The sequence below is a fragment of the Haliotis rufescens genome, unplaced genomic scaffold (assembly GCF_023055435.1).
Source record: "Haliotis rufescens isolate VD_foot unplaced genomic scaffold, xgHalRufe1.0.p SCAF_14, whole genome shotgun sequence".
Taxonomy (NCBI): Eukaryota; Metazoa; Mollusca; class Gastropoda; order Lepetellida; family Haliotidae; genus Haliotis; species Haliotis rufescens.
In genome coordinates, this window is record NW_025963824.1 from 15,663,156 (window position 1) to 15,675,234 (window position 12,079).

General features: G+C 46.9%; 1 protein-coding gene across 1 annotated transcript; it reads left to right on the forward strand.

Moving 5' to 3' along the window:
* The first annotated feature begins 586 nt into the window (after nt 1-586).
* Nucleotides 587-7,990, forward strand: LOC125379203 (trichohyalin-like). Its single transcript, XM_048395429.1, has 4 exons — nt 587-687; nt 864-998; nt 1,328-1,820; nt 6,845-7,990. The coding sequence occupies exons 1-4, from the start codon at nt 587-589 to the stop codon at nt 7,988-7,990; spliced, it is 1,875 nt and encodes a 624-aa protein (XP_048251386.1).
* Nucleotides 7,991-12,079: the final 4,089 nt, after the last annotated feature.

A 12,079-nucleotide genomic window follows, 5' to 3' on the forward strand; every position in this document is an offset into this window, starting at 1 on the left:
GAGACGTGTGTCATACACAAGGAACGATTCTGGACAAGGGTTTGTCTTTTGCAGTAGGAAGGGGGTAGGTGAGTTCAGATAGAGGGGGGAGGGAGATCAGGAAGGAGATGGGGAGATCAGACAGGTGGGGGAGATCAGGAAGGAGGCAGGTCATAACTGATCAGACAGGCGGGAGAGATCAGGATGGAGGGAAGTGAGATCAGACAGGTGAGGGTGATCAGGAAGGAGGGAGCTGAGAGTTTAAGGAATGAGGTAAAAGAGTTCAAATAGAGGACGAAGGGAAATCTGGAAGGAGGTAGGGGAGATCAGACAGGTGCAAGGGATCAGGAAGCGGGAAGGTGAGATGAGACAGGTGGGGGAGATCAGGAAGGAGTTAGGTGAGATCAGACAGGTGGGATAGATCAGGAAGGAGGTTAGTGAGATCGTATTGTTTGGAGGGATCAGGAAGGAGGCAAGTGAGATGAGACAGGTGTAGGAGATCAGGAAGGAGGAAGCTGAGATCAGACAAGTGGGAGAGATCAGGAAGGAGTTAGGTTAGATCAGACACGTGGAGGAGATCAGGAAGGAAGTAAGGAGGAAGGTTGCGATGAGACAGGTGGGGGAGATCAGGAAGGGGGAAGCTGAGGTCAGACAGGTGGGAGAGATCAAGAAGGGAGAAGCAAAGATCAGACAGGTTGGAGAGAGCAGGTAGGAGTTAGGTGAGATTAGACAGGTAGGGGAGATCAGGACGGTAGTAGGTTTGATCAGACAGGTGGGGGAGATCAGGAAGGAGGGAAGTGAGATCAGACAGGTGTAGGAGATGAGGAAGGGGGAAGCTGAGACAGATAGGCCGGAGAGATCAGGATCGAGGATTGTGAGATCAGACACGGGAGGGTGATCAGGAAGGAGTTAAGTGAGATCAGTCATGTGGGGGAGATCAGGAAGGAGTTAGGTGAGATCAGACACGTGGAGGAGATCAGGAAGGAGGTAAGTGAGATCAGACAGGTGGGAGAGATCAGGTAGGAGGTAGGTCAGGCCAGACAGATCGGAGGGATCGGGAAGGGGGAAGGTGAAATCAGACAGGTTGGAGAGAGCAGATAGGAGTTAGGTGAGATCAGTCATGTGGGGGAGATCAGGAAGGAGTTAGGTGAGATCAGACAGGTGCAGGAGATGTTGAAGGAGTTAGGTGAGATCAGACAGGTGGGGGAGATCCGATAGGGGGAAGGTGCGATGAGTCAGGTGGGGGAGATCTCGAAGGGGAAGCTATCATCAGACAGGTGGGAGGAATCAAGAAGTGGGAATGTGAGACAGGTGGGGGAGATTAGGATTGGGGAAGGTGTGACATCAGACAGGTTGGAAAGAGAGCGAAGGAGGTAGGTCAGATCAGACAGGTGGGAGGGACCAGGAAGGGGGAAGGTGAGATCAGACAGGTGCAGGAGATTACGAAGGGGGAAGCTGAGATTAGACAGATGGGAGAGATCAAGAAGGGGGACATCAGACAGGTGGGACAGATCAGGAAGGCGTTAGTTGAGATCAGACAGGTGGGACAGATCAAGAAGGGGGAAGCTGAGATCAGACAGGTGGGAGAGATCAAGAAGGGGGACATCAGACAGGTGGGACAGATCAAGAAAGGGGAAGCTGAGATCAGACAGGTGGGAGAGATCAAGAAGGGGGTAAGTGAGATCAGACAGGTGCAGGAGATTACGAAGGGGGAAGCTGAGATCAGACAGGTGGGAGAGATCAAGAAGGGGGACATCAGACAGGTGGGAGAGATCAGGAAGGCGTTAGTTGAGATCAGACAGGTGGGGCAGATCAAGAAGGGGGAAGCTGAGATCAGACAGGTAGTAGAGAGTGAGTGAGTGAGTTAATATTTAACGTCACATCGGCCGTATTTCAGCCATATCAGTACATTTATAATACCTATCTTTAGACTGAATAAAACCCTGTCAACGATGGACAGTCAAATAACTCGATTTATCACAGATTTTATCTAAAACTAGTAGATAGCAATAAAAATATAACATCATACGAAACAATATAATATAAAAATGAGCTATTGATCGCCAGCCACTGAAGAGAGATCACAATGATAGGGTCCATGGGGACTTACAGTACGTATGCTACCAGCATGGACCCAAGCCGGATTGACATCATCCCTTCAGCTATTGGCGATTATTGATAAAGTTAGCTAACATTAAAAAAACACATATGCTACGATTAAAAGTGTGGTACAAATAAATATACTTTGAAAGACGTGGTCTTACATACCCTCTCAGGGGGACAATCATTTTACACTACTTTAACCCCCTACAAGGATATAGCCACTAACAATCTCAGTTATTGATTTATTCAGCCAATTTTAAAATGAATCTATTTATTTACAAAACATTTCAATCAAAATTTATGATTTTATTCAATTTGTTTTAAAAAGTCAAGAATTAAATGAAAACTAATAGTGTTAAAAAGATCCTTAATAGATTTAACCTTGAAATATTTAACGCTTGGGATGGAAAAATCAACACAGTCAAGCAGGACATGCTTGACCGTGATTCTTTCATCACAAGGGATGCAGAATGGAGGAAGCCTCACCTTTTAGTAAATATTCAGGAGCATATCGACAATGGCCAATACGACATCGTCTTAATACGACCTCTTCAAATCTGGACTGACAAACCAAGTAGGTATAACATATTTGCTTATATTGCATGTAATTTATTTATACCCACTTGTTGTCCCACTTCTGCTGCATTAGATCTCCGATGTAACATCTAATGACAGGTTTGTAATCATTGTAGGGTATGAGAAGTGGTGTCACAGATTTGTTGAGTGCTGCCTTAGTAGCAGCAGCAGCCAAAGTGTTACCAACGATCCCAACATGGCTGGGTAACCAACAAAAGACGATGTCGTATTGGTCAGTTGCAAGATTATTGTGTAATTCAATTATTTCAAGTAAAACTGGATGCTGACACGACATATTTTTTATTGCTTGAAGACAGGACAATGAGTCTGAAAAAATGATAAATTCTTTATGTTTAGACTGGCTATTGATATAGTTTAGAGCAGTTAATATGGCATTTGATTCTGCTGTAAAAATTGAGGAGTCATCTGGTAATCTGGTTGATATACTTCTGGATCCAGTGATGGTTGCGCTGGCAACAGCACCTCCATCCTTGGATCCATCTGTAAATATTGATTCGTAAGTGTTATATTCGCCTCTAAACTGATTATATTCCTGTTGATATTGTAGATGTATTGTATTGTATATTGTGGTTCGTGTCAGATTTCTTTAGTTTAGATAATGTAAGATCCACCTGTGGATTTACAAATTGTTGTTTATTTATTAGAGCATTTTTCACATATGTCTCTAATCTAACCAAATGGCCAATGGTACTTCTGTTTTTCCTACAACCGCATTGAATATTTGTTATAATGTTATTTGTTTCCAAGGACCATGTAAGTCTGTTGTTGACCATACGTTCCATTGTCCTGCAAACACAGGTAGTAAGTGATTTTGGCCTATAATTTGTTGGATCAGTGTGATCACGGCCATGGTTTTGGTATTGGAATTATGACAGCATTTCGCCACGATGAAGGGAAATCACCCGTTGTCCAGATATGATCAAATATAGTCAACAATGTCTCTAAACATGAATCAGGTAAATGTTTTAGTAACTGATAATGGATATTATCTGCACCAGTAGCAGTATCATGAGCTTGTCCTAAGGCGGTATGCAGCTCATGAATGGAAAATATTTCATTATAATCCTCACCATTATCACTGTTAAAATTAATTTCCTTTTTTTCTTGTTGATCTTTAAATTTCTGAAATTTGGGGGTATAATTTGATGGGGATGAATGTTTAGCTAATGTTTCTCCTAATTTATTGGCTATATCACATTTATCAAGTACTTATGTGTCACCTTCTTTAAGATGGTGAACACTAGATTTTTAGCCTTTACCTTTAATCCTTTGTATCATATTCCAAACTTTAGACATCGGTGTTAGGGAATATATTTTAGATACATAATTGCGCCAAGATTGGCGTTTATTTTGTTTGAAAGTGCGACGAACTTTTGCATTTAAAATTTTAAATTTATTTAGATTTTGGACAGTTGGGTGATGGCGGAAATATTTCTCTGCCTTTTTTTTCTAGCTTTCCTAGCTTGTTTACAATCGGTGTTAAACCATGGTTTACGTATATGTGGATTTGTAGAGGACTTTGGTATACATTCATCAGCAATTTCTTTTAAATCGTCGGAAGAAACCTGAATAGGATCAGCAACATCACTGAAACACTCAGGAATAAGCTTATGTGTGGATAATGATTTAAATAGTCCAGTTAGCCTTTGTAAAATTCCATCTATTGATTGCTTTAATGATAGTTGGGAAATGGTCACTTCCACAAAGATGACCATTCAAATTCGTTGAGTAGATTGGCCTGAGTTATAGATAAATCTAGAGCAGAGTAGGTGCCAGTTGCAGGATGTAGGTAAGTGTTGGAATCATCATTAAATATGCACAGGTTATTATTAGTGAGGAACTCTTCGTTTATTTTACCTTTATTGTTAGAGTATGTACCACCCCAGAGTGGGTTGTGGCCATTTAGATCACCCATGATTACACAGGGTTTAGGGAGTTTATCATATAGAGCTGGAAGATGAGACTGCTGGAGAGCTGATGAAGGCGGAATATATAGTGAACACAGAGTAAAAGCAACGTTCAAAGTAAGTCCAACTGCAACTGTTTGTAGATTAGTTCCGAGTATAACAGGGCTATGGATGACACCTATAGCTAACGATGATTGAAGAGCCTCCACTTGCCATATCACCTGGAGGGGAAAAACTATGATATGCATTGAACTGGGGTGAGTTGAAGTTATCCGTCTGCTTCAGAAATGTTTCTTGTAAGCAGATCGCTGATGATTTAAAATCCTGGATCAACAGATGTAATTCATTAAAATTGGTCTTCAGTCCTCTACAATTCCACTGTAATATGTTATTTGAAGACACTATCTCTTCGGTGGGTTGACGGGAGATCTCCCCCGTACTTTCTTTGAGGGCGACAAGCTGTGTGCCCTATGTTGGATGCTTTCGGACACGTCTTTGTCTTCAGGGGATTCAAATTTGTTACATATTTGGATCTGGTTCTTCGATCCTTTTGAGGGTCTGCCACTTTGATATTTTCTTGATGATCCCGTTGTATGTTTGACTTTGCTTGTAGCAACTTGTTTCACTTTGGTTTGAGGTTGTGGAGCTGACTGAGGATTATGATTGGTCCGGAGAGATACAAGATAATTGTGAGTCACCTTGAGATAGTTCTACAGTCTGAGTGGACTGTTCAGTCGAGAAGACTTCAGGATGATCTGAGTTAACCCATGTTAGGTCTGTTTGGCACTGATTGTTTGGTTACTGATAAAGTAGATATTTGTCTGTTTGATTCGGCTGGTGTTCTGGTTGCGGAGGCATACGTTTTTTTACTTCAGCAAAACTCAGGTTTCGGGTGAATTTAATTTTGTCTATCTCCATCTGTTGCTTCCAGATTGGACAGTCTTTTGAGAATGAAGATTGGTTTCCTGAACAGTTTGTACATTTTTTGAAGCTGCTGTCACAGTCTTCTGTTACATCTGTATTATTCTCACTGCAGTGAGCACATGCAACAGAAGAGGTACAGGTGTTAACGCCATGGCCATATTTTTGGCATTTGAAACATCGCAAAGGGTTTAGGATGTAAGTATCAACGTTTATGTTGCAGTAACCTGCCTTTATAGATTTTGGAGCTGTCGGAGAAGAAAAACAAAAAGAGGTAAGTTTTGGTTGGTTGAGTTTCGTTATTCTTGCGGGTCGTGAACCTTTTAACATAGATGACTCCTTGATCCCCCATTTCGGAAACAATATCAGTTACATCCATGTCACTGAATTATCGATCCCTGTCTCTCGATAGCTTTGCTGGTGTTCAGTGTCATGTGAGATCAAAACAGGGACTCCAACAAACGTATCTATTGACAAGAGGTTTGAAGATTGTGATTCTTTGTTACATTCTATGAGGATAGCACCTGATCGCAATCTTTTGATGTTTTTTACCTCTCCTGCGATTCCTTGAATACCCCTAGATATTGCAAACGGGTTCAAGAGGCGTCTTGTCGGGAGTCTCAATAACCAGGAAACGTGGCCAGTCAACGTGTTTGGACGGTCGAATTTCGGTATCGTGATCAGTGATCAGCTTGGCATGACCAGTCGATTGATAGGACCGGTCCCATCCTACCACCCGTCTAGGCGAAGTAAGGGTCGAAGTGGTGTATTGAGCAAAGGAACGCTATGGAACCAGTTCCCCCAACCATCAGACTGCCGTCCTCCGCCGACACAGGGACGCAACCCATGGCAAACGGGCTGCCCACTTTGGTCGCCCTTTACGACCAGCATTGGGGTGCTGTGTGATATTGTGCCCCGGTTCCACACGGGGAAGAGCTATAAGCGTTACCCAGCACTCACCACGAGGAGGTTGCTCTTCATGAGTGCCGGGTAGGAGAGAGCAAATAGTAGGTAGGTCAGGTCAGACAGATCGGAGGGATCGGGAAGGGGGAGGGTGAGATCAGACTGGTGCAGGAGATCAGAAAGGAGTTAGGTGAGATGAGACAGGTGCAGGAGATCAGAAAGGAATTAGGTGAGATCAGACAGGTGGGAGGAATCAAGAAGTGGGAAGGTGAGATCAGGTGAAGGAGATCAGGATTCGAGAAGGTGTGATCAGACAGGTTGGAGGAATCAGGAATGTGTTAGTTGAGATCAGACAGATTGGAGAGAGCAGGTAGGAGGAAAGTGAGATCAAACAGGTGGGAGAGATCAGTAAGGAGGTATGTGAGTTCAAACAGGTGGGAGAGATCAGTAAGGAGGTATGTGAGTTCAAACAGGTGCAGGAGTTCAGGAAGGGGGAAGGTGAGATCAGGCAGGTGGGAGAGATCAGTAAGGAGGTATGTGAGTTCAAACAGGTGGGAGAGATCAGTAAGGAGGTATGTGAGTTCAGACAGGTGCAGGAGTTCAGGAAGGAGGTATGTGAGTTTAGACAGGTGCAGGAGTTCAGGAAGGAGGTATGTGAGTTCAAACAGGTGGGAGAGATCAGTAAGGAGGTATGTGAGTTCAGACAGGTGCAGGAGTTCAGGAAGGAGGTATATGAGTTCAAACAGGTGGGAGAGATCAGTAAGGAGGTATGTGAGTTCAAACAGGTGCAGGAGTTCAGGAAGGGGGAAGGTGAGATCAGGCAGGTGGGAGAGATCAGTAAGGAGGTATGTGAGTTCAAACAGGTGCAGGAGTTCAGGAAGGGGGAAGGTGAGATCAGGCAGGTGGGAGAGATCAGTAAGGAGGTATGTGAGTTCAAACAGGTGCAGGAGTTCATGAAGGAGGTATGTGAGTTTAGACAGGTGCAGGAGTTCAGGAAGGAGGTATGTGAGTTCAAACAGGTGGGAGAGATCAGTAAGGAGGTATGTGAGTTCAGACAGGTGCAGGAGTTCAGGAAGGAGATATGTGAGTTCAAACAGGTGGGAGAGATCAGTAAGGAGGTATGTGAGTTCAAACAGGTGCAGGAGTTCAGGAAGGGGGAAGGTGAGATCAGGCAGGTGGGAGAGATCAGTAAGGAGGTATGTGAGTTCAAACAGGTGCAGGAGTTCAGGAAGGGGGAAGGTGAGATCAGGCAGGTGGGAGAGATCAGTAAGGAGGTATGTGAGTTCAAACAGGTGCAGGAGTTCAGGAAGGGGGAAGGTGAGATCAGGCAGGTGGGAGAGATCAGTAAGGAGGTATGTGAGTTCAAACAGGTGCAGGAGTTCAGGAAGGGGGAAGGTGAGATCAGGCAGGTGGGAGAGATCAGTAAGGAGGTATGTGAGTTCAAACAGGTGCAGGAGTTCAGGAAGGGGGAAGGTGAGATCAGGCAGGTGGGAGAGATCAGTAAGGAGGTATGTGAGTTCAAACAGGTGCAGGAGTTCAGGAAGGGGGAAGGTGAGATCAGGCAGGTGGGAGAGATCTAGAAGGGTCAAAGCTGACCTCAGACAGGTGGGAGAGATCAGGAAGGAGTTAGCTGGGATCAGACAGATGGGAGGAATCAGGAAGGAGTTAGTTGAGATCAGACAGATGGGAGGCATCAGAAAGGAGTTAGTTGAGATCAGAAGGTTCGGAGAGATGAAGAAGGGAGAAGGTGAGATCAGACAGGAGGGAGAGATCAGGATGGGGGAAGGTGACTTCAGACAGGTTGGAAAGAGAGGGAAGGAGGTAGGTCAGATCAGACATGTGGAGGGACCAGGAAGGGGGAAGGTGAGATCAGACAGTCGGGTGAGATCAGGAAGGAGTTAGATGAGATTAGATAGGTGGGGTAGATCAGGAAGGTGAACGCTGAGATCAGACAGGTGGGAGAGATCAGGAAGGCGTTAGTTGAGATCAGACAGGTGGGACAGATCAAGAAGGAAATAGGTGAGATCAAACAGGTGGTAAAGATCAAGAAGGGGGAAGCTGAGATCAGACAAGTGGGAGGGATCTGGAAGGGGGAAGGTGAGGTTAGACATGCGTAGGTGATCAGGCAGGAGTTAGGTGAGATCAGACAGTTGGAGGAGATGAGGAAGGACGGCAGTGATATAAGACAGGTGGGAGAGGTCAGGGAGGGAGAAACTGAGATCAGACAGGTGCAGGAGATGAGGAAGGAGTGAAGTGAGATCAGACAGGTGGGAGAGACCAGGAAGGGGGAAGTTGAGATCAGACAGGTAGGAGAGAGCAGGTAGGAGGGAGGTCAGATCAGACAGGTGCAGGAGATCAGGAAGGATGGAAGTGAGATCAGACAGGTTGGAGAGGTCAGGAAGGGAGAAACTGAGATCAGACAGGTGCAGGAGATCAGGAAGGAGGGAAGTGAGATCAGACAGGTTGGGGAGATCAGGTAGGTGAAAGCTGAGATCAGACAGGTGGGGGAGGTCAGGAAGGAGTTATTTGAGATCAGACATATAGGAGGAATCAGGAAGGAGTGAGGTGAGATCAGACAGGAGGGGAGATCAGGAGGGAGTGAGGTGAGATCAGACAGGTTGGAGAGATCATGATGGGGGAAGGTGACATCTGACAGGTTGGAGAGATCAAGAAGGGGGTGGTGAGATCAGACAGGAGGGGAGATCAGGATGGGGGAAGGTGTGATCAGACAGGTGGGTGAGATCAGGAAGGAGGGAAGTGAGATCAGGGTGGTGCAGGAGGTCAGGAAGGTGGAAGCTGAGATCAGACAGGTGGGGGAGATCAGGAAGGAGTTATTTGAGATCAGACAGATAGGAGGAATCAGGAAGGAGTTAGTTGAACTGGAGAGATCAGGACGGAGTGAGGTGAGATCAGACAGGAGGGGAGATGAGGAAGGAGTGAGGTGAGATCAGACAGGAGGGGAGATCAGGAAGGAGTGAGGTGAGATCAGACAGGAGGGGAGATCAGGAAGGAGTGGGATGAGATCAGACAGGCTGGAGAGATCAGGAAGGAGTGAGGTGAGATCAGACAGGTTGGAGAGATCAAGAAGGGGGTGGTGAGATTAGACAGGAGGGGAGATCATGATGGGGGGAAGGTGACATCTGACAGGTTGGAGTGATCAAGAAGGGGATGGTGAGATCAGACAGGTGGGAGAGATCAGGAAGGAGGGAAGTGAGATCAGGGTGGTGCAGGATGTCAGGAAGGTGGAAGCTGAGATCAGACAGGTGGGGGAGATCATGTAGGAGGGAGCTGAGAGTTAAGGAATGAGGTGGGTGAGTTCAGATAGAGGGGGTGATATCAGGAAGGAGGTATGTGAGATCATAGAGGTGGGAGAGATAGGGAAGGAGGTAGGTGAGATCAGACAGGTGCAGAAGATCAGAAAGGGGGAAGGTACGATCAGACAGGTAGGAGAGAGCAGGTAGGAGGGAGGTCAGATCAGACAGGTGCAGGAGATCAGGAAGGATGAAAGTGAGATCAGACAGGTTGGAGAGGTCAGGAAGGGAGAAACTGAGATCAGACAGGTGCAGGAGATCAGGAAGGAGGGAAGTGAGATCAGACAGGTTGGGGAGATCAGGTAGGTGAAAGCTGAGATCAGACAGGTGGGGGAGATCAGGAAGGAGTTATTTGAGATCAGACATATAGGAGGAATCAGGAAGGAGTGAGGTGAGATCAGACAGGAGGGGAGATCAGGAGGGAGTGAGGTGAGATCAGACAGGTTGGAGAGATCATGATGGGGGAAGGTGACATCTGACAGGTTGGAGAGATCAAGAAGGGGGTGGTGAGATCAGACAGGAGGGGAGATCAGGATGGGGGAAGGTGTGATCAGACAGGTGGGTGAGATCAGGAAGGAGGGGGTGAGATCAGGGTGGTGCAGGAGGTCAGGAAGGTGGAAGCTGAGATCAGACAGGTGGGGGAGATCAGGAAGGAGTTATTTGAGATCAGACAGATAGGAGGAATCAGGAAGGAGTTAGTTGAACTGGAGAGATCAGGACGGAGTGAGGTGAGATCAGACAGGAGGGGAGATGAGGAAGGAGTGAGGTGAGATCAGACAGGAGGGGAGATGAGGAAGGAGTGAGGTGAGATCAGACAGGAGGGGAGATCAGGAAGGAGTGGGATGAGATCAGACAGGCTGGAGAGATCAGGAAGGAGTGAGGTGAGATCAGACAGGTTGGAGAGATCAAGAAGGGGGTGGTGAGATCAGACAGGAGGGGAGATCATGATGGGGGAAGGTGACATGTGACAGGTTGGAGTGATCAAGAAGGGGATGGTGAGATCAGACAGGTGGGAGAGATCAGGAAGGAGGGAAGTGAGATCAGGGTGGTGCAGGAGGTCAGGAAGGTGGAAGCTGAGATCAGACAGGTGGGGGAGATCATGTAGGAGGGAGCTGAGAGTTAAGGAATGAGGTGGGTGAGTTCAGATAGAGGGGGTGATATCAGGAAGGAGGTATGTGAGATCATAGAGGTGGGAGAGATAGGGAAGGAGGTAGGTGAGATCAGACAGGTGCAGAAGATCAGGAAGGGGGAAGGTACGATCTGACAGGTGGGAGAGATGAGGAAGGACGGCAGTGATATAAGACAGGTGGAGAGGTCAGGAAGGGAGAAACTGAGATCAGACAGGTGCAGGAGATCAGGAAGGAGTGAAGTGAGATCAGACAGGTGGGAGAGACCAGGAAGGGGGAAGTTGAGATCAGACAGGTAGGAGAGAGCAGGTAGGAGGGAGGTCAGATCAGACAGGTGCAGGAGATCAGGAAGGATGGAAGTGAGATCAGACAGGTTGGAGAGGTCAGGAAGGGAGAAACTGAGATCAGACAGGTGCAGGAGATCAGGAAGGAGGGAAGTGAGATCAGACAGGTTGGGGAGATCAGGTAGGTGAAAGCTGAGATCAGACAGGTGGGGGAGATCAGGAAGGAGTTATTTGAGATCAGACATATAGGAGGAATCAGGAAGGAGTGAGGTGAGATCAGACAGGAGGGGAGATCAGGAAGGAGTGAGGTGAGATCAGACAGGTTGGAGAGATCATGATGGGGGAAGGTGACATCTGACAGGTTGGAGAGATCAAGAAGGGGGTGGTGAGATCAGACAGGAGAGGAGATCAGGATGGGGGAAGGTGTGATCAGACAGGTGGGTGAGATCAGGAAGGAGTTATTTGAGATCAGACAGATAGGAGGAATCAGGAAGGAGTTAGTTGAACTGGAGAGATCAGGACAGAGTGAGGTGAGATCAGACAGGAGGGGAGATCAGGAAGGAGTGAGGTGAGATCAGACAGGAGGGGAGATCAGGAAGGAGTGAGGTGAGATCAGACAGGAGGGGTGATCAGGAAGGAGTGGGGTGAGATCAGACAGGCTGGAGAGATCAGGAAGGAGTGAGGTGAGATCAGACAGGTTGGAGAGATCAAGAAGGGGGAAGGTGAGATCAGACAGGAGGAAGAGATCATGATGGAGGAAGGTGACATCTGACAGGTTGGAGTGATCAAGAAGGGGGTGGTGAGATCAGACAGGAGGGGAGATCATGATGGGGGGAAGGTGACATCTGACAGGTTGGAGTGATCAAGGAGGGGGTGGTGAGATCAGACAGGTGGGAGAGATCAGGAAGGAGGGAAGTGAGATCAGGGTGGTGCAGGATGTCAGGAAG

Bases quoted from the DNA above. Each gene is read 5' to 3' on its own strand.
- LOC125379203 (XM_048395429.1), top strand. From the start codon at position 587: ATGAGACAGGTGGGGGAGATCAGGAAGGGGGAAGCTGAGGTCAGACAG. The intron at 688-863 runs GTAGGAGTTAGG...TTGTGAGATCAG, and splicing joins AGACAGGTTGGAGAGAGCAG to ACACGGGAGGGTGATCAGGA. The intron at 999-1,327 runs GTAGGAGGTAGG...GTGTGACATCAG, and splicing joins AGACAGGTGGGAGAGATCAG to ACAGGTTGGAAAGAGAGCGA.